This window comes from Ambystoma mexicanum, chromosome 7q, assembly GCF_040938575.1.
Source record: "Ambystoma mexicanum isolate Mex_15411 chromosome 7q, UKY_AmexF1_1, whole genome shotgun sequence".
Lineage (NCBI taxonomy): Eukaryota > Metazoa > Chordata > Amphibia > Caudata > Ambystomatidae > Ambystoma > Ambystoma mexicanum.
The window spans coordinates 894846997-894874546 of NC_090941.1; the positions used below are offsets into that span (position 1 = coordinate 894846997).

The 27550-nt window shown below is 42.7% G+C and overlaps 1 protein-coding gene across 1 annotated transcript in view; it reads right to left on the reverse strand.

Moving 5' to 3' along the window:
- The window catches only part of TMEM135 (transmembrane protein 135), a 2087148-nt gene that overhangs the window by 1883725 nt on the left and 175873 nt on the right, over positions 1–27550 (reverse strand). Inside the window, exon 2 of the mRNA XM_069639711.1 lies at positions 13967–14094. Within this exon, the coding sequence (XP_069495812.1) occupies positions 13967–14094 (128 nt within the window). The remainder of the gene's footprint in view (positions 1–13966; positions 14095–27550) is intronic.

Sequence of the window (27550 nt, forward strand, 5' to 3'; positions counted from 1 at the left end):
GTTGATGTAAATAATTTTCACAATCTCTTATAAATGCTGGGCACTGTTAACCGAGGGGAGGCTTGCGTATTGCAAATAATAAAACAAAAAAACAATAAATCTCACTTTCAAATCAACTGCTCGGGTACTTTATACTTTCACCTGACCTTCCCCAAAAAATTAAAAGTCTCAATAGTTATGGTTCTTTGGGGCTCATATTCCGAATTTTGGCGCGCTGTGTTGTGAGCTGATCTGTGTTGGTTTCCGGGTTCTGTGTGAAGTCGCGTAGAAGACGACTGGGCGCGTTTGCCTACGTAGCACAGAAACGTCACGGAGAGAGGCGGGGAATATGAATGTTTTGATAATGTCAGGCTCAGGGGCGGGGGATATGATTTAGTGCCTCAAAAGCAGGTCAGCCATGGCGATGCGGCAAGTGATAGGATTATCATAAAATGGCAGCTCCCTGATGCCTGTTTTCGCGTGCGTTTAATGGACGAAAACTCGGGTAAGGTCCATAGGACATTTTTCTAAAATCGAGCGACTTAGGGTTAAAAACACATGGCCGACCCGTAGGGAAGAAAAAAATAAAATTTGACCGAACCATTCCTTTAAATCCCAACAAATCCATACAGAAAGAGGTTAACATAAATATGTATTATTTATAGCTAGCACACCAATTCAACTGTGCATTCATTTCATCTTCATCTTCATCTTTCCCCGATGTTGCTGGCTGCCTTTATGTAAAAGAATATGTAAGAGAAAATCAACAGCACAGATTTACACTTTCTAAAATGCAAATATGCTTTGTACAACGTCTTCACAATTCATCAGGTGGTTACTTCTACAGCCTTTTGGGTGGAAAGCAAAATGAAAAAATAATTAAAAAGGTACTGTGCAGTTTTGCTGGAAAATATTTCAGCATGCAGGAGAGGCCAAGTATTTGAAATACTTGTTTTGAAATGTGACTTTGGATCATGTATCTATGTTTAGAAGTCAAATGTATACACTTTGGAGCTCATTTTAAAAACAATGAGTAATTTGGCAGCTGGACGCATTACGTTTACATTTTAACATAAGCGGACCCTGCTGCCAAATTTTGATAATTTGCACTGCCGGGTGCAAATGTAAAGGGCAAATGCCGCCATTTGTCCTTCACATTTGCACTCCGCAGTGCAAAGTCAGTCAACTCTGCCAGGCATGCTGGCGTGTTCTTGCTATGCATGGTCATGTTTTTGATCTCCAGGCCTTTCATAAATTGTTAAACAAAGATCAGAACCTCAGGTTTACAATGACATTTCATGACTACAAACATCCCCTTTCTGGACATTGTAAAGAAACAAAACCAACATTTAAGTACGTCCCTATATGGAAACCCCACTTTGAGTTTTCTTCCTTGGAGCCTGAAAGAGAATTTGACCTAGGGGCAATTCCTTCGTATAAGGCGCAATTGTACAAATAGAAGTGACTTTGATCTTCATGCAGCTGACCTATAGTCAAGACATGAGACACAAGGGTATATTAAACAGTCGAGAAGAAGTGCACAATATATCCTATGAGAAGCGACACTGAGCAATCAATTAAAAGAACACAGAGAATAACCCGTGTTACCACTTACTACTGAAAAAGGCGATAAACATTGGCACATCCTTTAACAACCTGGATTTAACCCAGAAAAACCTCATTTTGCATTCAACAGATCAAGTGATTTAAAGGAAGTGCTTATCCACACCTATGCGAGGGCAAAGTATGATACTATACCCAACACATTGTGGGGTCTGTGAGGGGTCAGAAATGAGAGGCAGAGACAAAGTTGTAATGTTTTCAACATCAGACCTCTTTATTAAAAGAAAGGGGTTGGGCGAAGGCCTTTCTGCCCCTATCCTAAAGAGAGTTTCCCTTCCTAGAAAACTAAAGATCAGTTTGTGTCTTGTCATCAGAATAATACTAATTGTCCTTGTGTACAAAATATATCGGACACTCCCACTAGAAATGAACAGTTAAAATGTGTAAGGTAAATGTCACTGTTTTTATTTAACAAAAAAGAAATGTGCAAAAATCAAATCTAAACATTCAAAAAGAAATCCTTGAATCCAGGAGGTGGTCCCTTTCCCCTGGAATATTTCAGGTAGGATGGTGTACTTTTACACGACAACTTTTTAAGGATGGCAAAAGTGTCTTTTCAAACAAGGATTCCTCAAGAGTAGCAGAAATGTCTTTCACACAACACTTTAAGGATGGTCTCCTGGTATACTCGCCTGCCAGGAACCCTTCTTGGATTTGTAGATCCTCTAGTATACTCCCATGCCAGGTATCTTTTCTCCCAACAGTTCACTGTCTGATATGCTTCTTTCACCAGAACTTCTTACACTGTTCTCGCTCATGTTTTAAATGGATTATCTGGTATACTCGACTGTCCGGTATCTTTCTCCCAAAGGCTCACTGCCTGATGCGCTTCTTTCATCAGGACTTCCGACAATGTTCTCTTTCGGTATAGCACAGTTGTACCGTCACTGTTTATACTTCATTGACTTTAGGCACTACTTGTTCCAACTTCCCCCACATTGACATCTTATATATTGAGACTTGTTCAAGCTCTCTCTGTTAAAGTCTTCACTAGCATTCATTTGCTTGTGGTAATGCTTGACAATTTTCCCCAAATTGACATCTCATATATGGAGACTTGTACAGATTTCAACTGTCAACTTCTTCATTAATCTTCATCTGATGGTAAGAACATTTACCCTAACTTTCCCTATATGGACTTCTTCTAGATGAGGATTAGTGTAAATTCTGTCTTTTAAATTTACTTGGTCGGTATTCAAAACAAGTTTTCAATTGTTCATATGTGTGCTGGCACGCCCCAGGGTCCACAACACCTATGGGCAGACTCACTGGTGTTCTATGGCGTTTCTGAACCATGGCACATTGCTGCGGAAAAGTTTTAACTCTGGGAAGGCTTATACTTCTTTGCAGACGCATGCTCAGTTTCCCTGCCGTCTCCGCATTCATTTGCTGGTAGAACTGTGGTTGTTTAACAAGACTGCGTCCCCAGCAGCGTCTTTCAATGGTCCTTCCAAGGCATTCGCTGCACTTCTCCCATTCTCCCACCTCTCCAGTAAAGTATGCCCACAAGTGATTGATTGGAAGCGTCTGTCTCTCAGGACAGATCGTCTCCATAAGTCTGCTTCTGTCATCAGTTCTGCTTCCCGCTTCGCCCGTTCTGCATCCCTCTTCTCCACTCTTCAATTGAAGGTATTTACCATGTTTAAATGTTCTGCTCAGCTGATTCCCATTGTGACAACTATTCTGCATGTTTAGCTTGGTGTTTCCTTCAATCCACATTAACTCCTTCTTCCTCTTCCTCGTCTCAGTACATGAGGCTTTATTGGAGTTGGAGTCCATAGGAATTTTAGACCCTTTATATTGTTTCGAATCTTTGGGTAAATGAAAGATATCGGAGACTGGAGATGTTAAGTGAGTATTATGTGTATATGAGGTATGAATGGTATTCTGCTCAGATTGTTTTACAGGAAGGGGTTTTTGGATCTTACAATAAGAGGTATTTGTAAAATGACAACAAGCCATTAACAATTATGAGGTCTTTATCTCTGGGAAGGGAAGAATACTGTGTCTCTCCTGTTGGGATCACCACCTCTCCCATCCTCCCATGTGATTATCCCTCATAATACCACCCCCAGGGTCAGGATCAGGTAGCGGCTAACATCCCCTGGCCACATGGGAGGAGATCTCAAGATGGGGGATCAGTGATGACTCCATAGGATTCATCACATTACTTCCACCAGTAAAAGGGCATTTTAGAAGGGGCAATTGTTCTTTCTAAAAGTGCTTGAATTAAAAGAGATCATATGTCCTCTCGAGAAATTCACAAATAGTAGAAGTAAGGATGTGGTGCATGGGTTAAAATTCCCATTGCAACACCTATATATCAGGAAGACCAATAGAGAAGTTAGACAACGAATATGTAAACATATGTCCTGTAACCGCAATAAGGTGCCCGATAAACGCCTGGTGGAACATTATACTTACAGTAAATGATATATTCTGGTTTGTAATCTAAGCTGTGGGACTGAACCCAAGAGGGGGTGATGTAAACCCTACACATAGAAAGTTAGAACAAAATGGATACAACTGTTGAATACAGTGGAGGATGGTCTAAACGTATGTGTGAAATGGAACAAAATAAGCACAAATAAGCAACTATTCGCAATGCGATTGACTGTTTCCCCCATAAACGTAGGACTCGTCATGGAGATGAGCAGCAATGCCTTTGTTTGGAACGACAAAATAACTTTGCAATTGCATACATTGGGTCACAGCGATACCACATAGCATGATGAGGTAAACTGGAACTAACATCTGATGAAGTAATATAGTGAGTCCAATTTGGTAACTGTGGGCCGAAAGGTACTCGATAAGGCCCACAGATAGATTAGGGAGAATTCTGATGGTATCTGAGTAAGTGTGGCAACTGTCGCCTGAAATGATTTGATATAGTGATATGAACATAAGCAGAATAGGTTTCCATTAAGATAAGAAATTTGATACTAACTCAATATGGGAGCTCTGTTTTTTTAAAGAGATATTGTGCCTTTGACCATTTCTATGTTTTCTGGCTGCGGTAGCACAACAGCACTAACAGGGGATATTAGATTTCCAACATGACATTGATGAGGAAACCAGATAGCATCCACAGCAACGTTCTAGTTGTTGAGGAGCTGTCATTTTAAAATGATACTACACAGTGGCATGAACTGAAGAGTATTCCATTAAGATATGCGATTTGGCACAGTGATTGTGTTCCAAGACTTTAAATACATGTCACTTGAAATGATGTTTTACAGTGAAATGAACATGAACACAATATGTTTCCATCAAGACTTGATGCAACATGATAATTGTGAGCCTCGATTCACAATGGAGAAAATATGTCATTTTAAGAGATAGTTTTCTCTTGGCTGTTAGGAGGTTGTATGAATGGGTGAGCATAACATCACTAACAGGGTATATAAGATGTTGAACATGGCACCCCTGTGGATACAAGATAGCAGCCACAGCAACGTTCTAGTTGTTCAGGAGCCCAATCATTGAATGCGATGTTCCAGGTTGGGTTGATTTTGAGTTTTCACACAAGCACGTTGGCAAGGATGTTGATACTTGCGTCTCTGACTGCCGCATTTCCCAGGACGATCTGCAGGAGATTGATTGCTTACTAACACAGAGCTTTGCTAAAAGAAGGTACCTACATGAGAGGAAAAAGTTGTAAATAGTCTAATAAATGGGAATGAAGTAAAATTAACATAACTTTGCAAGCCTAAATAATATTGGTATAAATAATTTAGGAAAGAGTCATGGTGCTCATCCACAGAGTTGTTCTTCACCATGGGGCGGATACCTGAACAATGAAGACCACTGACCATTCAAAAGAAGACATCAAAAGCTATGTCTTTTATGACCTCACATCTCTAGGTGCAAAATAAGATATCCTACAAAGGATGACTTACATTTGTAGGGACTTCATGGATAACCATATATCAACAACAATGGTACTTTTTCTTTAGAAATGAGACAGGCCACATCATAGGGAGATGAAACTTGCAACTCATGGTGTAAATAAAATGACCACATCTGTTCTCATTTGTCAACAGTTTAACTTTTGTAGTGAATTTAAGTGATAAACAAAAAAACGAGTTACCCCTGTCTATGTCCATATTATGTTAACTGATTAGCCGAACACATTTCTTCCACATTTCTCCGCCATGAAGCATAAGTGAAACAATATTGGCTATTCGAAGCATATATATTTTATTTTTTCACAAAAATATGTTTTGAATTTTTTCCAACAGGAAACAGTGTGTTTTAAAATAACAATAATTAAAACACTGATATAAGAAAAAAATAGTCAAAATTCTTGAAAAAAGACAGATTAAGACGGGCAATCAAGGGATAAAAAACAAACCATTCAATGGGGTGAAGGGAACAGAACACAAAACTGAGAGGAACAGAGGGAAAAAAATTGTCTGTTTTCTCAATTCTCAGAAGGGCATCAGTGTCTATTGTGTTGATCTAGCACCGTTGCAAGAATCAGGGGTCTCCTGATTTCATCATCAATTTCTGTTCCATCAAGCATAAAAAACACAACAAGACTTATTATTGCAGTCTTACAAGATCGTCGACATGTTTCGGCCACATTTCTTAATGAGACACCATCTCTGGTCATTTCCAACTTGTTATACTGGCCTTCTTCAGGACAACATTTTTTCATGTTGTATTGCATTAATCTTCTATACCACTATGGTATAAAAATGATCGCACTTAGAAGATTACGTAGTATTCTTAAAGGAATAATAGATAGTCCTGATTCTATTGATCACAGGTTATACTTCTTATTGGCGTTTCTTTTTAACACAGCACTTTCGTTCTTTAAATTTTCGTACTTTCCAAAAGTGCAGGACCCATTCGTCTGATCCATGTGATTATACCTTCTCCTCTTACACAAATCACCTTCCTATTAAGAAGATTTACTCGTCTAGTCCTTAATAATGTTCTTCCTATTCCTCTAAAGCAGATCGCTATGGTAGATAGTAGGGAGGCAGCGCTCAAAGCCCTAAGGTTTAGTAATGTTTCTGTTCAGCAAATGGGTATCTGCTAGACATCTGTCCCGATGCAGTATCTGCAACAGGAAACCTTCATTTTTCACCAACGTGAATTTAAGTGGTCAAAGGTGATAAAAAGATAAATGCATAGTTGCTTTTTTATAGAGAAGCGTGAGAAAATAATCCCATATCTTGTGTGGGGAGGGTGTACACACTAAATTGTTCTTTTGTCTTGATGAAGGCAGTGTTAAGTGTATCTATGTGATCATTGTGCCACCCGTAACAGCGCTGATGAAAATGTCGACCCAAATACCGGCGTGGCGCTGTGATCAAATAGATCACTTTTCCCACCTCCCCAGACCCCCCCAGCCCACTCACCTTCACAGTGGCAAAAATTCTGTGTGCGCCGCTGACTCCCCGCTATCCCTGCGGCTTCGGTTCCTCCCACTTGCATGGGTCGCAGCTGAAGCCGCAGGTGCTTTTTTAAATATTTTGGTTTTTTAACGGTAAGCGGGGGGCCACCCCCACAACTCCCAAAACCCGACTCCTGTTACTGCCCCCAGGGAGAGCGGGGAACACCCCCGCAACCCCTGCTCTGCTTGAGGACAGTAATGGGAGTCAGTATTTTGTGCGCCCCCAAAGTCACAGTGACTGCAGGGGCGCACAAATGAGGGTAACATTATGGTACATTACCATGCTAAGTTAATGGGAACTAATAAGCATGTCCCGCAAGAAGGCCGAAACAGAAGTTACGACATACCGGTTTGGTATATATGTTTTGATGTCTGATTGACATCAGGAAGGGATAGATGTACCTGTCACAGATCATGGTTTCCTGCGACAGTGAAAATGCAGTATGGCAAATCTGAAAATGAATGGCGCTTAGAGTCCGTTGTTTCCCTTTACTGTAACGCCAAATTAGGTCATGATACAATACGGAGTACCTTTTCGCTGTCAATGAAATAAGAATTTGATTTGTACTGTGTTGCACATACTAACCTCATAACAATACAACCGAACAAGTGCATCAATGTGATAAGGTTGTTTACATGATAAAAACATCTTTTATTTGATTCTTTTTTGATATACTGTAAATAAAGTGAGATATATATTTTGCCCACTGGGTATATAGATTGTTTTATTTGAACCTGTGGTCGACCAATAGGTGATATTTGTGCCATCTTGTGGGCCTGTCCTTTTTTGTATTGTTGTATAAGCTAAAGCCCACAATTACAGGGTTTTAATAGATGTGTGCCTACCCTTCTTTGTAGATAGACATGCTGGCATGCCAAGCATCGCTTACTTTTGACTGAGTGCTGCTTACTATACTCGCATGGAAAGCGGCGCGCAGAATTAAAATTAAAAGTGCACAATTACAATTAAAGGGGTTTCATTTTCATTTGTGAACACTGCTTACCATGGTCTGGGCATTCTTGAGGGACGCACAAAATCCACACTTACACACCTATTGTTGAAGAAGATAGCACAAAGTTTACACTGGTAGATTTCCAAACTAAAGAAGCATAAGGGCAAGCGGTGCAGAGGATGCAATCAATGCAGTCAGAACAAACTTATGCAGGCGAGTGGAGCGGAACTAGAGAATGCAGCACTGTACCTAGCTTTATGCAACTGCAAAAAAAACGTACTAGGTATGGAAGCTTGTGGACACATGGCCGGGAAGGTTAGGGTGGCCAATTGAAATAAAAAAAATAAACGATCTTCACAATTATTTTTCTTCTGCTTAAAAACAAGCCCAATACTTGGTCCTGATGACAGAGGTCTGACGAAAGGATGACTATGGTTCTATGATTGTTATAGTTGCAACACGAGCATGGTTGCATCTACCAAGATAGTTTGGTTATTTTTTCATATTGGATACATACTTATGTAAGAGTTCTAGAGTGTCCTGTGTTCTCATTTCGCTTTTTTGGGTCTTAAATTACATTTCCTTTCCCCTATGGGTGATGGATTATTGCTGCGTAGTCCATTTTGCGTTCTTTTGACACACTGTAGCTCTTCTTGTGGAGTTTTCTATTGCTTTCTTCTGTATCTAGCTCCACATGCTTTAGTTTTCTGTGCATTATCGAGGGGTGTGCCTTTACAGCACCATTTTACTTAATGGTTTTGCAATCTGTGGCTTTACGTAAAATCATGTACAATGTTCCTTTGTGCAGGGCTTATGCATAATGCAGATTTCACAATCCTATCATATTTTACTCTTTTTCGATACAGGTAATTTCACTGACCTTTTCACCCAATAAACATAGCATTGAGCAGCCCGCTGCTGGCTATCTATCTTTTTGAAGGTTTTCATACTTTAGTTAGTGTGACAAATCTGGACTATTCATTCCTTTTCCCCCAGAGGTGAGCCACCCCTTTTGAGTTTAGGGAGGTGAGCCCGCTAAGCAAGACCCTCCCTAGATGTCTGGGAAAGCGGGACCTCACTGGAAGTGACTCCCCTCTAGGGGACAAGGAATCCCATTCCTACGAGGAACTCCCTATACATTGACTGCATATATGGGAATTGAAAAGACTGATGTTACTTCGGTTTTGGATTCAGAAAACAGTGACATTCCTTCAATGGAGCTTCAAGTAATGCAGGATTCCCCATGAGCCCAACAGTCAAAGAGTAACGGCACACCCCTTTCGCTGGTGGCGGTAAACATAAAATAGACGAGAACTGTTGATTGGAGGAGAACGAATACTACGCAGAGGCTTCCCTTGTGGGAAGGTGTCCTGGAAAGGCAGTTCCATGCCACACTGTCGAGTCTAAGGTAGCGTGGAGCGCGAAGGAGACTCTGGAAGGCTGGCATCACAAGAGGCAACGAGAGACTGGTGAGATAAATACATCAGAGGGCCGGAGGGCTTTGGGAAGCCCTAGAAATACAAATAATAGTGATCAAGACTGGGAACAGAGAGTACGTGGAGGGACACCTTGCTCAAACCCAAACCAAGAACAATATCAAAGACACAGCTGAAAGTGGTGGAATCATACTAAGACAATTCTTTTTCCCTTTAAAGAATGGAAAGTATTGGATGTATGTGAAGACGTATTCAGAACCAAAGATAAAGAAGGACTGTATTGTGAAAAATTGACAAAATTTGAACATTTGATTAATATCATTTGGGACGCACCCAAGTAGTCTGACCAGATGAAGCAGAGAGGAAAGGCTACTGCTCTGGTCTATTTTTTGTTATGTTTTTCTAAAGTGGTAGAGCTAGATGGCAAGCAGGTTTTGGATAGAAGACTACTTTGGGTTGGACATTTGACAAGCACCCTTAGTTTAGTTTATTAGGTAGGGAATTGCCCTCATATCAATAGGGTTAGATAGGCATTTCCTTATTATTAAAATAAAATCTCCTTGAACATGTTAAGTCCTAGTCGGACTCCTCCTTCTGGTTCTGGTCCGCCACATGAGGTACAAATGACTGAATTCACTTTACTAAAATCCATCATGAGCAGATTGCCAAGAGGCCTTTATTTTCTGGTTTTGAATAGCCCAATATATTTGAAGTCAGACAGCTGCTAACACAAATCACCCAAGACAAAATCAATAAAAGAAACTCATGTGCACTTGATGTGCAAAGGGTATATCTGTGTGATAAGTATTATACAAAAGTAGCACCACATTGCATTTGTCCACTGTAAATCCCATCCATTTTTCAAACAATACATTTGACAGGTTCATGCCACATTTCACCAATTCATAGAAATGGGGTCTACGGAGAATGGAAGCCCCATCTCCTTCACTGGGTAAGACCCCATTGCATTTTTAACTGGCAAGTGGCTAGGGAACTGTACAGGCTTCTTAGAGCTGGCTGGCCTGGTTTGCACTCGTCTCAAAACAAATCCATAAATACAGTGCCCCATATTCAAGAATGGTGGACACCGTGCATGTGTGCGATTGTTGCATCTACAAGGTAAACATGCAAGGGAGATGGTGGATGAATAAATGTTTTTCTTCTTAAATGTTTGGCATAGACTGTGCTAGCATTGCTGATAATAACGATATCAATGTAAATCTATTAACATCTGGAAATAGGAGAATACACACACATCATTTACAAAATAATATGCCAAACATCTTAAATCATACTGATGGACATAGGGATGGATTTTCTTTATATATGAAATGGTGGGTCAGATACACTTACCACCCTAGGATTAGCAAGGAAAGAACTTCTGTAAGGAAGGCATGTTATCAAACAGTAAGACAGACACAAGTGATCATAATTCAAGGGTGTTTATTGAACTTAAATTGGGTTTGCAAAACGCCTGCCTAATCCTAAATCTAAAGATGAGAGCAAGCTACGACCATCAAATAATAATAACGCAGTCCTGGTGGTGTCTTGTCAAAATAAATGGGCCTATACTAATAAACCTATTGCCAATGCTTACCTCTAAATGCAAATAGCGTGGGAAACAATGTTATGCAAAAGAAAAGTGTTCAAGAAATGATATGTCAGGATATTCAAGCCGTCGGCTTCCCTTCCCCACGTTTTCAGCACGGGACAAGGTGGCACACTCTAGCTTAGCACACTCTCTGGCTTCTCTAGCACGAGGATGCAGTTCAGAACTTCAACATCAGGGCCTTCTGTGCAAAAGTTTCTTTGCCATTCAAAGTCTCTTATATCAGAGGGCCCGATGCTACACAACAAAACATTAAAATTCCCTTCTTCTCAGGATTTTCACTTATACAAGCTTCTCGGGTGATTTATTGTTCACCCAAGGTCCCCCTCTGCCGGGCTGAGACCCACTGTAACACAAAATCTTCAATTGGTGGCCCTCTGTCGGGCTCGGATCAAATTCATATACTTTCCCAAACTTTCTGTATTTCATCAAAATCAAAGACTTTCAAATGTGTGCAGGATTTTGCTTGACCTGTCGCAGGACCACTTCGATTCACATGTATTCTTTCTTTTTCAATTAGTCTCCCTCTGCCAGGCTCGGACCAGATTTATCTATCGTCATCACTTCTCAGCTGGATACCTTACAGGGACCTTTGATTGAGCACCCATGCGGTGCTGACCACTGTCAAAGTTATTGTAGCTTGCTTTAAAGTTCAATGACTTATCAGCAGTTCAACTTCACTTGCATTTCTTATCACATGCAGTCCAATAATGTTTGTTCCAGAACTCGCCATACAATTTTACCGCTTGCAACCTCGGCTTCAACACAGAACGGTCTTGTATTGGTCTCCCCAACTCACTGGCTGTGTTGACTTCAATGAAGCTGCTTTGTTCTTGGAGACAAGAATGGCACCACAGCAGCTGCTGATTCTCCCTGCCTTGATTATTGACGTGGGAGGGCTGCGGGAATCTCCGACACACAATACAGGATTCATCAGCCTGGTTTCCGGGTTTCACGCTTTCTATTCTGGAGGTCTCAGGAAAGCAACGGTTCCTTGTTGAAAAGGTCAATCCCCTTTGGTTTTACAGTCTTTCCTCTCCTTTTCAGCTGCCTTCTTGAAACTGCCGTTTCCTCGTGCGTGTGCTTTGCCTCGCTCGGAGTATGCTCTCGTGCTCTGCCTTTTATCCGTGTGGGGAAGTGTAATGGAAGTCAGGTGTGTGTGATGGTCTGACCTTGCCCGACGATGGTATTGGGCCACGTCAGTTATACTGCTTTGGTGTTAGCCTGTTTTCTCTCATAGCGGGCTGTCCGCGAGAAAGTGTTCATGCTCCAAAGGGGTTGGGAGGCGGGGGGAGTTGGAGTTCCTAAATACCCTACCTGGTAGGAGGGTATAAAGGTGTTATAGGGAAGGGGATACCCTTTCTCACCATCTTGTGCCACACTCCCACAAGACCCCTCACCCAGGTGATCCTCCCACACTGGTCCACCCCCAGGAACTAGATCCAAAAGTGATGGCCGTGTCCTGACCACCTGATGACAGATCCCCAGGGACTAGTGTGTGAGAGACACCTTCTGGTTTCTCACACTTCTCAATGTCAGCAAATTCTATAATAATCAAGTAGACAGCACATGTTTATATCCATGTTTTGCCACTGAAATTATCTGGGAGCCCAATGCTGAAGGAGATGTATTGGAAGGAATATATCTACAATGTGGATGTTACCTCACCAGAATATAAGACATTTTCGATACAGGTAAAGACTGGCGAAATGACCACTGTTCCACAGGAGTATGGGGAAGTGAAGCAGTTAAAGTGTCTACTCAGCCTCACACTACTAAGAAACCAGCAGTAATCCCAATCATAAAGGTAAAACCGGCACAGCCCGAAAGGTAGATCCCCCTTCGACTCTTGGTAGTGCAGGCTAAGGGCAGGCTGTATCTTCAAGAAGGGTGTGAGCTGATACAGCTGCAGCATAAACAATAGTACAATGGCACCAAAATAAAAGAATATTTTACAAATATTCTATAAAAACGGGAACTTTAATGAAAACTAACAATGCACTCTGCAAACTAAAAAAAGACTAAAGATCCCATCTGCAAAGGAAATAGAATGCAGACGTTGGAATAAAAGGTTGAGTCGATTGGCTCCCAACAGGTCAAGTCAGGCGGAGACTACGCTTCGGCTGGGTCAAGTTAGTGCTTGAGATGCAGAGAGTCAGGTGCTTCCACAACAGCGAGCCAGCAGTGATGCGCTTCACTGGGTAGAGTCGACGACTCAAAGAATTAGGTAAGTGGTTCGAAGTACTTAAAGTGCCAAAAACAACACTACAGATCCTGTAGTGACTTGTCAAGCACAGCCGAGCCAACTCCAACGGTCCTCAACGCAGTAAACACTCCAGGCCCTCCAGATCCTTTGGGAAAGACTTCTATGATTCCTCACTACTGACTATGCTGACTAGGGTTCATGGGCATTGCAGAAGAAAACATCTGGAAAGCCAAAGGTTGTAAATCCCTGTTCTAGGGCATCCTGTTTGCCAACTATACTTGATTTCTGGTTTGTAACAAAATATATATTTTGTTACAAACATATTATATATATATATATACATACAAATATATATTATATATATATACTATACTTGATTTCTGTGGTTTGTAACAAAATATAGGGACTCCTTCCATGTGGGACTGCATTGTCTTCTTTCTCCTATTCATCAGTGTTGTCAAATCTGCTGTGAGAGACCACTCCACCCTGTTTCACCCTGAGGGAGAGTCCTCTCAAGCGGCACTTGATGATCCAACTAGCAGAAAAAGAGGGAAAATAGAACTTATCTTGATTTCTAAATGTATAGGAAAGAACAAAAGCTTCAATGGTTTCTATCCAGAGTAGGTGAATTGATGGCCTAAATAATGTCCATGTTTGACCAAGAAGATAGAAAACAGGGTAAAAATACAAAATCGGTTCCTTCAGTTATGCCAGTAAAGAATATAGTTCAACACATCACAACAAGAGTTTACCCACCTCAAAATACAGAAAAAGGCCATGTACAAACTTCCATTTGCAGTGAGAAAGGACGTGGATTGCAGGATTTCAGGTAGTAGTTTGTGCAAGTAGTATTCAGATTTTCGTCTTCGAAGGATAGCTGCAATCTGTTGGAAACAGAGAGTTAGCTTGATGCATTATCATGATTTGAAGACTGGTTACATTTGAAACAAAACTGCAAAATTAACTATTTCCTGATTAACATTTGGATCGTTTTTAGCTCTGACGATCATAACAAATTGCAGTTGGATGAAATTCTAAAGAACAGACTTTGCCAGTCAGGCCAATGTTTCCCAAAAACATTTTTGCTCTACATTTCCCATTTATTAATTAATTATAGGCCTTCACAGGAAGCCAAACAAGTATTAAAATATTTTATTAACCATTAAAAACACGCCTAACATTTTCAACTAGCTACTTGCAACATATGATAAAAAAAAACTATTACCCAAGTTATAATAAATCACATGTGTCTGGACAGTATATAATAATAAAAGAGAAATGGTTACTGTGTAAATTGATCAAATCGTGGAAAGATAGATAGGTTGCAATAAAAGTCTCCTTATATAGAGCAACACTGGACAGATGCAAGGACACTTCTTCCACTGTTCTACAGCTCTTTAGGGGAGCTGGCCAAGCCTAAAATTTCAAAAGAACCACTGTGCTGCTTGCTCAGACAGTGTCATTCAATATCTTTGTGGTTCCTTATCTTTAGTTGTCTGTCAATTTTTCCATGTTCTTGTATAAAAGAGATAACCAAAAGCAGCCGTCTGTTTTTGCGCTTGGGAGAAACCCATACTTATTTTTGTAAAAAAAATGTTACGCAGGTTATCTTTAAATTGTTTGTAGCATAATGCTGTTCTATTCTTAAATTGAACATTGCAGATCAGTGGGTGTTCGATCCAAAACGACTGTCTAACAGCATATAACATCAACTGTATTAATATGTTTGATTACATTCTTTCACTAACTAGCACAATTTGTTAATTACATTCTTTCACTGTTAGCAGTTTGTTTAAGTAAACCAGCTATATGCAATTAACATATGAACGGGGATAAACTACAAGCCTGTTTTGAGCTGTTCTCAGTATTTGGTCATCAAAGTTTGACCTGCAGCCCTCATGAATACTGTGTACCTTTTTTTTCTTTTTGTTACGGCTAACAGATCACTGTACTTCAACAAATGTACCAAGGTTGAGACTATGGTATCGGTCTATTTTGCCGATTCCACTTTTGGACCTCACTTCCCCTCCCTAGTAACATTAATTGTAAACACACTAACATTATTACAAATGAGTTCATCAGTTTTCCAAGTCTCACAAAATATATTACAGCTGATCAGTACTGGATCCTGCTTAAACCACATACGATGCCCATTTAGTCGCACTGATTTAAAACTCAAGCATTTTTAGCTCTTCATTAGGTACATATTAGGAGATTCCAGTTGTCATTCACAGACAACAACCGTTGGCTAATTATTCTGCTCTGAAAGGGAGGATTTTGATATTACAATTCTTATTACAGAGTACCATGCAGAGTCCCAGTCTGCACCAGAGGGAGAGGACGTGCTTGTGTGTTTTCCTGCTCAACTGCTGCTTTTTCTTCGTGGAGTGCTGCTTTAAGAAATACAAGCACTACTGACTTTAAAAACCCCTCAACAGCGCGGAGCGCGCTCGGAGTACCGTGCAAAGTACCAGTCTGCACCAGTCCGCAGCGGGAGGCGGGGGCCGCCCGCTGGACTTTGCGGACCGCCCGTCGCTACCCCAGCGCTGACACCGATCCTGAGGTGAGGTAGGCGGTGACCTCACCGACTGAAATTTGAACTTTGATTCTCTGCTCCGGTGAACATTTGATTTGACACTCCTGTTGCTCCTGTCACACACAAGACTAGTTCCCTGTATTGCTGCATCTTTACTATACGCAGAACATGGAGGAAGACCCGGATTCACGAATTCTTAGGAGCCACGTGAAAAAAACTCCCTGATCATGTTTCAATCCTCAACTTTAAATAATTCCACCACCGCGCTCAGGACGGGGAGTTCAATTGAATCCGCACGTGACTCCGATGATCCCGCTGCAACCACGAGCTCTTGTCTCCCCTCGCCCATAATTGGCAGCTCGGGACAAATACTGGCCTTACCCCCTCTTGGTTAGAGCGTGCAAAAAAACAAAATAGACCACTTACTGGCTTCAGGTGGCTTCCGTGCTCCCTCGCTACACGCGGCCTCAATGCTGGCTTCACCGCACAGCATGCCGGATATGGGGGGAGGAGCCCCTACACCAACAGCGCTAGCGCGGTCGGCTCCACCCGCCAGCATCTTCCGCTTCGGCGAGTGGCCTAACCAGCGACTGGATCGGAGGATCTCTCGCGGCAGGTCTGAGGGTGGTGGCTAAGGCGGGAGGAAATGACCAAGCGACACTACAAGAACTGCAGGAGCCACCAATGGCTCTCATTGGAGAGAATCCACACATACAGACAGCTACTGCCACAAGGCTCTCTATGCAAACAAGCCCAGAGGCCGAATCTGAAGCCGAAGCCGAATCCGAAGCGGTGACCCTGTGCCCGGGGAAGAGCAACACACAAGCCACCTCCCGGAATCCTCACCAAGGACACAAGGACATTTCCCGGCAATTGACCATCTTGGCCATGGTCCACCAAATGCTGCAGGAGGAATTGCCTGAACAAACTGTCATAGCAATAGCATCACCTCCACCTATTGTACCCCCCATGTTCAGTAAGGCAACCCCTAAGTCAATACCTCACCTAACTGCTGAATTATTGAACCAGTCTCTTGACCCAGTGCCAGAGGAGACCTCGGGCCCCGACTCAGCCGTGGGCATCCACAATCACAGTGCCATTTCTATACTCAACACAAAGTCAGACGCAGAGTCAGACGCTGATCATCAGCCCAAGGCCTCTGTCATTTCCAATCCTAAACTGAACTCTCCAACAAACAAAAAAAGAATACAATACAAAAAGAGAGGGAAGTCTAAACCTAAACTTCCTCTGTCGCAAGGAACCACTGACAAAACAGTTCTACAAAAAAGAAAGGAAGAAGCCAATGCAAAAGAAATAAAATCAACTAAAAGCTCGGCTGCCCAACCCCCTCCTAAAAAACGGGGGTCTGGGAAACGGTTTTTACCAACCCCGCTGCTCTCTAATGCCCTCCTGAATTTTTTCAAAACACAAGGAAAACGAAAATTATCTAATGAGTCTGTACTCTCCGATGCGGAAAAGCACTGGATGAGACTCCACCATTAGCTAAATGCAGAAAAACATTATCGTCCCAAGACGAAAACCATGACATGTTGACTAAAGAACCTGCTCATGTTCCACTTATTGACGAAAACACTACAACCATAGTGCCCTGCATCCAACCTGAATCACTGGAAATGACACAACGGGCCCATCAATGCAGGGAACCACCACAGCAACACCGGCCCTCGCCCAATTGGAACTGCTGACACCGGCTCAGGAGAAACAAACAAAAACTACAGAGATCCAGGCAGGGCAGCCTTACCATACGAAACAAAGGCAACTCACAGAGGCACAGGCACGGACACCTATCCATCCCGAGCTCACCATAACGGACAAAATAAGAGAAACACCTCCAACAGAAGCCCGAACGCTTCAGCATGGAATGCTAGATATACTGGACCTACTTCAGCCAAAAGCATATCCATCACATAGAGGAACGAGCCCACAAATAAAAGGATAAAAGCTCATCTATCAACACCAAACGCTTGGATGACCCTACAAGATCACTTAACAGACCCATTGTTCCAACGGTGCACGGGGAGTGGTCCATGGAATTCTTTGCCAAGGTTAGCTAATCTACCAGAGGCCGGCGGTACTTCAGCTAGACGCCGGCACTCAGTCACGAGCACTCTAACAACAGACTGCAGAGAAACCTCCCCAAAAAATGGAAGGCTAACTGACCCTCAAACATCCGCGCAAAAAGACTCACCAAATAATAAGAGAGATATGACCACGATCATGTCAGCAATAACAATCGCTATGGCCCCATTTTGCAAACTTTACGAAACCCTAGGCGACGCCTTGAGAGATAATACAACTACTTTAGCAATTATACAATCGAAGCTGACCTTTTTGGAAGGCTTTATAATGGCCATTGACTTGAAATAGGATATCTCACAAAGGAAAAGAGATATAATTGAGCCTGAGTCCGAAAATGTCACGGTGGCCACAAGTCAAAAAGACGCTCAGTTGGGGCGGCTAGAACCAAAATCAACACAGATGCCTGATGATGAAAGGAAATGACGAAACTGCATCTATATTTCATAACAAATCCAAAGCAGTAACAACTGTGAGTAGATCACATCTGAAGACTAATCCTGTGCTTACTCAGAATGCTGGTCAACCACAAAGGCAGGGGCATGAGAAAAAAGTCCTCAAACTGGCAGAGAAGGAGCAAACAGATATTCCATCCCGGCTTCAAACATTCGCAGAACCCGCTGTGTCTACACTGGAAACCTTGAGAACAAAAGATACTTCCATCCCGGACCCAGTGCAAACGACGGCTGTCTCTTCGATAGATCTAACTCACTCACCTAAATCTACCAGCGAATTCTTAGATTCCAGCATCTTAACCAACATGTTTCAGCATATGGAACGAGACCTTCCTACCAACTCCAGGCACCAGCATAAGGCTGATAGTGGCCATAAGGAAACACAAAAGAGTATCAGCCCCGCTAAGAAGACCTCAGGCTGTCTCCTGTCAAAGGCCCAAGAAGGGACGGTCCTCTGCTACAACAACCAAGGCTGGACGAACGCCTGCCCTCACCTACAAGAACAGTACCGCACGCTCTGTCTGCAGACACTACAAACAAATCTCTACACGGAAGCCTGCTGAAGCAACCGCTGATGCCACACAGATCTCCAGAAAAAACACAGGTGACTGCAAATATTGACAAATCTATTTGCCTATTTAAAATCGAGCAGATCTCAAACAAAGACAAATACATGGTCTTAAACCGTAGAACAGTGCTAAAAATTACAGCGTCCATATCTGATCTAAAGACTCTGAAAACGGACGACTTCAAACTAATTGAGCAATATCAAAGAGACAATAAGGCTAAAGCCTATCTCCATATTAAATCAGCTGCCATTCAACACCTGAGCCGGGACGCTGGAAATGAATTAAAACTAGCCGTATTCCTCCTATCCGAAATAAAAAGCCAAGTTACACCATCCAAAAAAGGAAAGCAGGAAGATCCGGCAGCTAAAAAGAGAAAAGACAAACCTAATTCACCAGATCATCATAGTACCCCAAGAGTTGAACTGAGGTCCCATTTTGGGGTTTCTCTGGACAGGGAAAAGGAGTCTCGTGGAGAAGAACAATACTTCTCGAAGAACAGACCCAAAGGCCGTTACGGGGAGACCCGCAGAGAAACATTACTGCAAATATTCGACTGACGCATCGGAGTTCTTCTCAACTCGAAACCCACGAGACAGAACTAGGCACAGCCCGCCTCAATCCTCATTTGTAAGACAACACGGACACCAAAGAAGAGAAAGGCTAAGAGACTACTCTCCTCAACGAAGAAGATTTAACAGCTACAGAAATGACAGGCATCAGTCGCCGAACAGACTTCCTGATACATTGGCCAAGACAAAGAAAGATTCGACTTCAGGTGGACCGTGGAATTGGCTAAAAGGAGCGCTCACCTCAAACCGAAGCAGATAACAATTACCCAATGAAGTGAAAGAATCTACTCACCCAAAGATGCTGACATTAGCCTCATGGAACACCAGAGGTCACGCTCACTTAACTGATCCCAACAGTGAGGATCTGGGCCGCTTTGACATCCTCTGCTGTCAAGAGACTTGGCTTCTAGAGAAGCCATCCATGGACGGATTTGAAATAGAGATCTCCCCGGCGGTCAGAGGCCTGTTAGGCCGGCCCTCCGCGGGCCTACTTATCGCCGTGAGGACAGGCCAAACTCTGAAAATTGTGAAAACTATTTTGAGATCCTACGGGATCCTGGCAATACTCATTGAATGGACTCATTTTTCGGAAACAACAAGCCGATGGTCAGCGACCTCTCTCGCAGCCATTACTACCTAATGGAACCCACAAAAAACATTGACTATGGCCTTTTGCCAATCTATGGCCGAAACTATCGACGCTATTGTAGTTGAGTGGAACACCACAAATGTTATAATATGCAGAGATTTGAATGCCAAATGTCTGCACCCCAAAGAAGCACCTTCGCAATCAAGTGCTGTGACATTAACGGAATCTAGAGGCCAAGCATGGATGAACTTGATGGCATCAATAAACATACACAACGCTGCATGGATCAAAGACTGGCAACCGCAAATTCCAACTTGGGAAAGAGGTTCGTCGATGACCACTCTGGACTACATCTTCATTTCAAACGCCATGTGCTCAGAAATTGAAAGCTTCAAGGTGATCAAAACTCACCCGAGCGATCACAACATGCTCATCCTTGGATGGTCTTCTGTTTCCCAAGAATCCAGTAGTTATACAGCTTCGGTCGAGTTCAATCCCCAACAAACTCGACTACGCTTGACAGCTGCCAATGTCAGAGCTATGATCCAACAATACGCTAGAACGACTTCTGAGACATCTCTGAGACCCAACTATATCCCACTCTTGATCAAGTACAAGTCCAGCCAGAAAGAGGAAAAGACAATTCCCATCATCTTCAACGACACATACGACAAAATAATAGCGGGAAAAAAAAAAAAGGTGGTGAGAAAAATGAAACGCAATGCAAAAGCTGAAAATTCCAATCGGGGAGAGGAACTTTGGGCAAAAGAATACAAAAGCTACAAATCTTGGATCAGACTACAAAGGACAGCGCTTTACCAAAATGACGCCAAATCCATGATGAGAACGCTATCGACCAAAAAAATCAGCTGATTTCTGGGCCTCGATTAACATCTCACAAGGACACTCAAGGACAAACATGATCAACTCAGTGCCAGAATCTGCCTGGGTAGATTTTTTTTAAAGATCTTTTTGCTACTCCGACAACTAATGTGACCCTCGATCTGGAATTTGATAGGACTCCCTGGGTTGATCTCTCCACAAAAACAGACATTACTGCGGCCATTCAAAAGCTAAAAACATCTAGAGCACCGGGATCTGACGGCCTTACGAACACTGACCTAAAAAAATATATCACTGAATGGACTGACTTCATTAGCCTCCTGTTCAGTCACTGCAGAGCCAGCAGACAGATCCCAGTGTCATGGACAAAAGCAACTCATTCCAATATTTAAAACGGGAAGCAGAGAAGACCCGGCAAACTATCGGCCAATAGCCCTACTGGACATCATGGGCAAATTGTTCGCCACCCTCCTTCTCCAATACTTCCGTCGCTGGGCTAAATCTGCTCCGTGCGAAGACCCATTCCAGCTGGGCTTCAAGAAGAACGGCGGTACAGCAGTGAATATTCTCATACTCAGTATTCTAAAGGCAAAGATCAAGCAGGGAGCTCCAACAGTCTATGCTGCTTTTATAGACCTGACGCAGGCTTTTGACAGAGTCGATAGAATGCTCCTATGGAAAAAGCTAAAAGGGTGGAGCTGCCCAGAAGAAATCCTACAGCCGATCATAGCTCTTCACTCGAACACCACCTTATGTGTCCGCCTGAATAAGCAAGGCTCTCTCACCAAAGAAATTCATGCAGAAAGAGGAGTGAAACAAGGCTCCCCGCTGGCTCCGGCCCTTTTTGTAGCCTTCCTGGGAGACTTTCAAGACTCTGAAGTCACTGTTCGGAGCTTTCCACCGAAGCTTGGTAATACCGTGGTGTCCCGTATTCTCTATGCAGATGACAAGATCCTCTTAGACCAGACCCAAATAGGTATTCAACGTCAGCTAGACAATCTGGCAGAATACATGGCCACCAACAACCTCACCATAAATAACACCAAGACAAAAATCATGATCTTTGCCAAAAATCGGCAACCTAAGAATTCAGCTCATACCTGGTCAGTGAATAATTGGGTTCTATGTTATTTTGCCACTGGATTTTTCGTCGCGGGACTTTTAATCGCCGTTTTTATATCGAAAAAAAACTCTTTTTTTGGGGGGGGGGGGTTACCTGCCCAAACCCCCCCTTTTTTAAAATAAAATTATTCCCTTTCACCCACAAATATTTATTTAATTTTTAAACCCCCCCCCCAAAAAAAAAAAGACTATTTTCTTTTCGATAAAAAAACGGCGATGAAAAGTCCCGCGACGAAAAATCCTGCAGCAAAAGAACTGTACACCGAATAATTGCTGTATCGAAGTCGTCCCTCACTTCAAATACCTAGGAGTTATCAACGATGGGACACCTCAGGAGACAAAAATGCAACTACATCTCTGGGATAAAGATAAAAATCTAACCGCACAAATGAAGATGATTGATCGTAAGTTCGGCAAATACTCATGGATCCCAGCAATCAACTTCTATAAAGGCATAGTCCCTGCACTAACTTATGGCATGGACGCTACGATTAACATGCCCAGTTCACTCTGGCCGAAATTGGAGGGATATATTTGGAAGACGATTCTGGGTTTACCGAACTCTATCCCGATTGCGGCTGTCAGAAGAGAGCTGGGCCTACTGTCGCTGGGTGCTACGGTCAGTCTGTCCTCTCTGGCCATCTTTAGAAAGACTCTGCTGCAAGATGGCCGGCCAATTTTTAACATCATTGACAAAGAGCTGGCGTCAACAAAATGTGAGGAGAGATTCAGAAGTGGATCACCCGCCAAGAAAATAAATTGGAAGAGGTGGCATGTACCACAGAGGATCTGATAAGTAACCCACAAAGAGTGATTCAAAAACTGAAAAACCAAGACTGGATCACCACAGGCGAGCAAACAACAGCGATCAAATTTCTGAAACACCTGCCGCCAACATACAATAAGCCTAAATTTCCTCAGGCCTATTGTATAAAATTCCCAGACAGAAAGCTCCAAAGCATCTTCCCAAGAGCGCGACTGAATCTGCTCCACACCAGAGAGATCCTGGAGATAAGAAGCCAGGCCAGTGTCACTACATGCAGACTATGCCTAATCGAGGACTCGAAAGAAACAGTTAAACTGTCCCATTCTCAACCCAGAACGTTCAGCCTTTTTGGCCCCTTTATGGGAAAACTCTGTCCTGGTGGAAGAAGACACATGGTGGTGCCGTCTTATTTCTGGGGAAAAAGCACGTTGGGCAGTAGCTGCATGCAAACTATTGGAAGCAGCCTTCATAAAAATAAACACCAAAGATTCCACCTAGCGATTAGTGTACTATCAACCCTATGGGATACTGCAACCGTATCGCAATTCCATCGACGAAACCTGAGCCCAACTCTTGGAGGGGACATTTAAGTGCATTTGTACTGCCTCATGCAGAATCAGACATATTCGGCGCTGACTGGCGTCTCCTGACTGTGTGTCTTATTCAGAGTATTTGGGCTCGAACGAATCGCCCAAACAAACAATTTTGAAATCACTGAAACTGCTCGGATGTGCATATGCTTTAACATGAAAACTGAATTTAATTTGATTTGACTTTCTTTCTTGTAAAAATCATTTGTCCTTTGATTATATACAAGTAAATAAAACAAATAAAAAAAATTACATTTCTTAAGGACTGCTTTATCTGATCCTTTACATGATATCAATTTTCGTCTTGCCTCGTTTATTATTTCTGCCTGCAACTTAAATGGAGTTCCTGGGCGTAGAGATTGGTTCTTGTAGTGTTCAATTGTCTTGTTTCATTATATTTTCATTTCTGTAAAATGATCTACAAACATCATCAGCCACAAATAAAATGTTATCTTGATAACCCATTATCTTTCTGAACATTTGAGCAAAATAAAACGTAATTTTTGCTGAAGAGCATTCTTCTGCTTCACCACACATTTGTGATTACCAAAAATATGCTGAGTATGCATCACATTTACATTATCCCTCTGCTGTTGACTAGGAGGCAAGAAGCAGCTTGTTGGACAAATTGCCAAACATGAGACTTGCCATGAATGACCTGGGCAGGAAAACCTTGGGGTCTATGGGAGACACGCCCTCGGGGGAGACATGGTATTCCATGGTATTCCTCCCGTACCAATGCACTCTTACCCGACATCCCATCAGTTGTCATGGGATATTGTCAGCAGAGTCCCACTACACCTGTAAGGAAAAGGAGAAAACGACCTGGGAAAGTAAAAGCCAATAGAAAATCCATTCACCGATCACAATATATTTACCCTCTTCATCCTGACGAAAACCTACATGTTTTTTCCATGATTTGCAGAAAGACCTACAGCTCCCACAATCCCTACTTCCATTATAGAAGTCCAACTACTGGGAGTTATGGGGATTACTCAGGAGGATAGATCAGGGGAATCGTGCTCGCCTTGGAAGCAAGACGACACGAAGCAACACAGGTTAGATCCCCGGGCAGCGCTTAGAAACCTCTGGATATTAAGCGCGTTATAAAGAACCGATCATATCACTACCCATAGGAATCAATGGGCAATGGATTACTATGGGCTGTCTCCATGTTGTCCCAATAATGAGGTCAGGCCAAGTCAGACAGGGAGGGACAACTATTCACACCTGACTCCAATCAACTTTTTCAAAGAGTATAAAAGGTCAGACACCCAAGCACACACTAAGCGAGCTGGGGATGCTGAAGGAAGCAGAGAGGCCAGGCGCCAAAGCACAAGCAACCATGGAAGGCTTGGAGTGGGAAGGACTGGAAGGACACTGAATCTGTAAGCAGCAGAGAAGTGTGGCAGGGAACCTGTACATCCAGAAGGCTAACCCAGGGGCAGGTGAGGCTGCCTGACCGTACCCAAACCAGAACTCCTCCCTTGGGTCAGACTCAAAGACCTAGGCTTTAGAAGGGCAGGCGGCGAGACCCTGACCTCAGGGGATATCCCAGTTGAGCACTGATGCACTCTGGGATTTGAAGTCCAAAAACATTTATTTTGAAACCTGTGAAAGAGGAGTTTGGGCCCGACTGAGGGAGACCCTGAGGAGGCAAGAGCGAGGCGGGGCACAAGACAAAGCTGTACTTCCAGGGCAGAGGCAAAGGAGAGCGACAGACCAGGGGGCTGAATCCAGGGGGCTGGCGAGCGAAAGTCCCTTTGCTGAGAGACTGCTACCGCCTATAAGCCAAGAGGGCTATACAGGCAAGCCCAGCAGAGAAGGAGATAGTACAGTGCAATAAGGTTGCCAGCGGGACCTCCCGGGTGAATGGCAGAGACATCAAACAGACACGATAAAGGCTGACTCCTAAACGCAGCCGGTGAGTTAATTGAAGTGGAGAAAGTCCGGTCTGTGGTTTGGAGAGCTTGCAACATTGAATGTGAACCTTTGCTTTATGAAAATTACAAGTACCAAAAGGCATTGCATTTAATAAATTGACAATTGAAGTGGTCCTGCGACGGATCAAGCAAAATCCTGCATGTAGACAAAGGTCTTCGATTTTTGATGCAGAGATGGGGACTCGAACCAGATGGAGGAAGTCCAATAAAAAAGGTAAGGGACGCTGGGGGAAGGGAACACCGGAAGTTAACTGAGGAAGGTCTGAGCCCGATCGAGGGGAACCTTTAATTGAAGAACATTTATTAAAGAACTTGTGTGTAAACTGTAAAACCCCGGAAGGTTGCTCTGGCCTGGGGGGGAGGGGAGCAGAGGGGAACCCGAGAGGTCAAGCCTCCTGAACTGATAGCTGAATGCCTAAAGGACAAAAGAGTTCTGGAAGACAGAGTCAGCAGCTTAAGGTGTATTCGCATAGTTAAAGTGTGTCTTTACGTCAAGTGTTCCACATCACCTACGTGCTGTACAACGTGGGCAAGAACGTTGTGTTAAAGTGGGTCTGAGCCCGGATGAGGGGGACCTGAGTGAAGAGCAAATCACTGAGAAGTTGTATATGTGAAATCCTAAGAAGAAAGGAACTTTAATTTTTGTTATGTCGCATCAGGCCCTCTGAAATAAGAGACTTTGTATGGTAAAGAGATTTGGGAAAGAAGGCCCTGATGCTGAGGTTTTAAAATGCATCCTTATGTGGTCTAGCGTGGCTTCACCCCTCCTGGGTGTTTTCGCATCAGAGGCTTGCCTCTGTGTAGGATTGTCTCTCCTCCATGTTCCTCATCGTTTTATGTAAATCATCACAAACAATAGGGGTTGGTCCTTTTTCTTTGGCTGTGGCGTTCAGCCGAGAACCCGCATTACCTGAAGACAAAGAGATTGAAGAAATATCACTAATCAGTGAATCAAAACCAGAGGTAACAGTCTTTCCAATTCCCATGTAGGTGGATAAGGTGTTCTGAACAGGAAGTTCCTTACTGGAGTGTGAGTCCTTGTCCCAAAGAGAAGAGTCACTCCCAGTGAGGTTGCATTTTACCAGACTCATAGGGAGGGTCTTGCCAAGCAGGTTCACTTTCCTAGCCTGAAAGGGGCTGCCTCCCCTCTGGTGGATAACGTGGATTTAGCAGCCAATACCCTAACTCAATTTGTTTTACAAAACCTAATACAATGGTTAATTAGGAAGTTGACAGAGTATTTGGAGCCAAGTTCAGATATATGGTGTAATATGGAGCCAAGATATGGGGACTGAACAAAAACACATTTAAAAAAAAAAAAAGTAACTCGTGTAAGTGAAAGAAGGTTTTAGAAATGTTTTTGTCCCTGCCTCCAACCGAGCCTCACCTACAGATATCAGATTTGCTTCTCAATGCAAAAGAGCCCACAGCATTCCAGTAAGATATGCAGTCAAGAGCGGTGTCCGTAAATGATAATATGGTGAAAGCAAGAAGGCGTTTTTTGTTGCTTTTTTTTTTTTTCTTACAGAAGTGACATATGAAATGATTTACGGATATTGAGGATAGATGAAATTCTGGATCCTATCAGCATAAGTCTACAGTCTCAACTAGCCCTGTTAAAAAAAACCTTAAATATAAGCAGATCAAGAGGAATAAACCGCACCTTAAAAGAATCTGGAGAAGTTGAGAATTTATGATGGACGGCCATTGATTCAGTTTAGCATTTTCAACAACCATATTTAAAAAGTTTGACAAGACTGCATGAGAGGCATCTCTGGACCTGAGCAAGAGCTGATAAACTATCCTTGGCCAGTAACAAAAAAACAGAACCTTACAAGTAGTCCTGTATGTGAAAACTGTCAAGAGCAAGAAGAGAACCTGTCACTTTTTATTGAGCTATCCCGGGTATCATAACCAAAGAAATCATAACTAGGCCCACAATGGAATGTCTTCTTAAAAATCATGATTCTGCAATGTCCTACCTTTTTTGGAACCTCGATTACAGAATCATAAGAATGGAGGCTGCTTTTCTGGCCGTAACTTGAAAATTAAGGGCACCAAATGAGAATTAGCAGATGCAGAGGCCTTAGAGCAAAACAGTAAAGTATAACCCCAGGCCTGGCCCATGTAATCCAAAAATATATATTCAATGACATTGGCTAAGAGACCCCAGAAATTGCTGGGAGAGCATAGATCATTCTATGACAAGATGGAGGAGGGCATTATGTTTTACTACTTTAAATACTGCTCCCACAGCAATT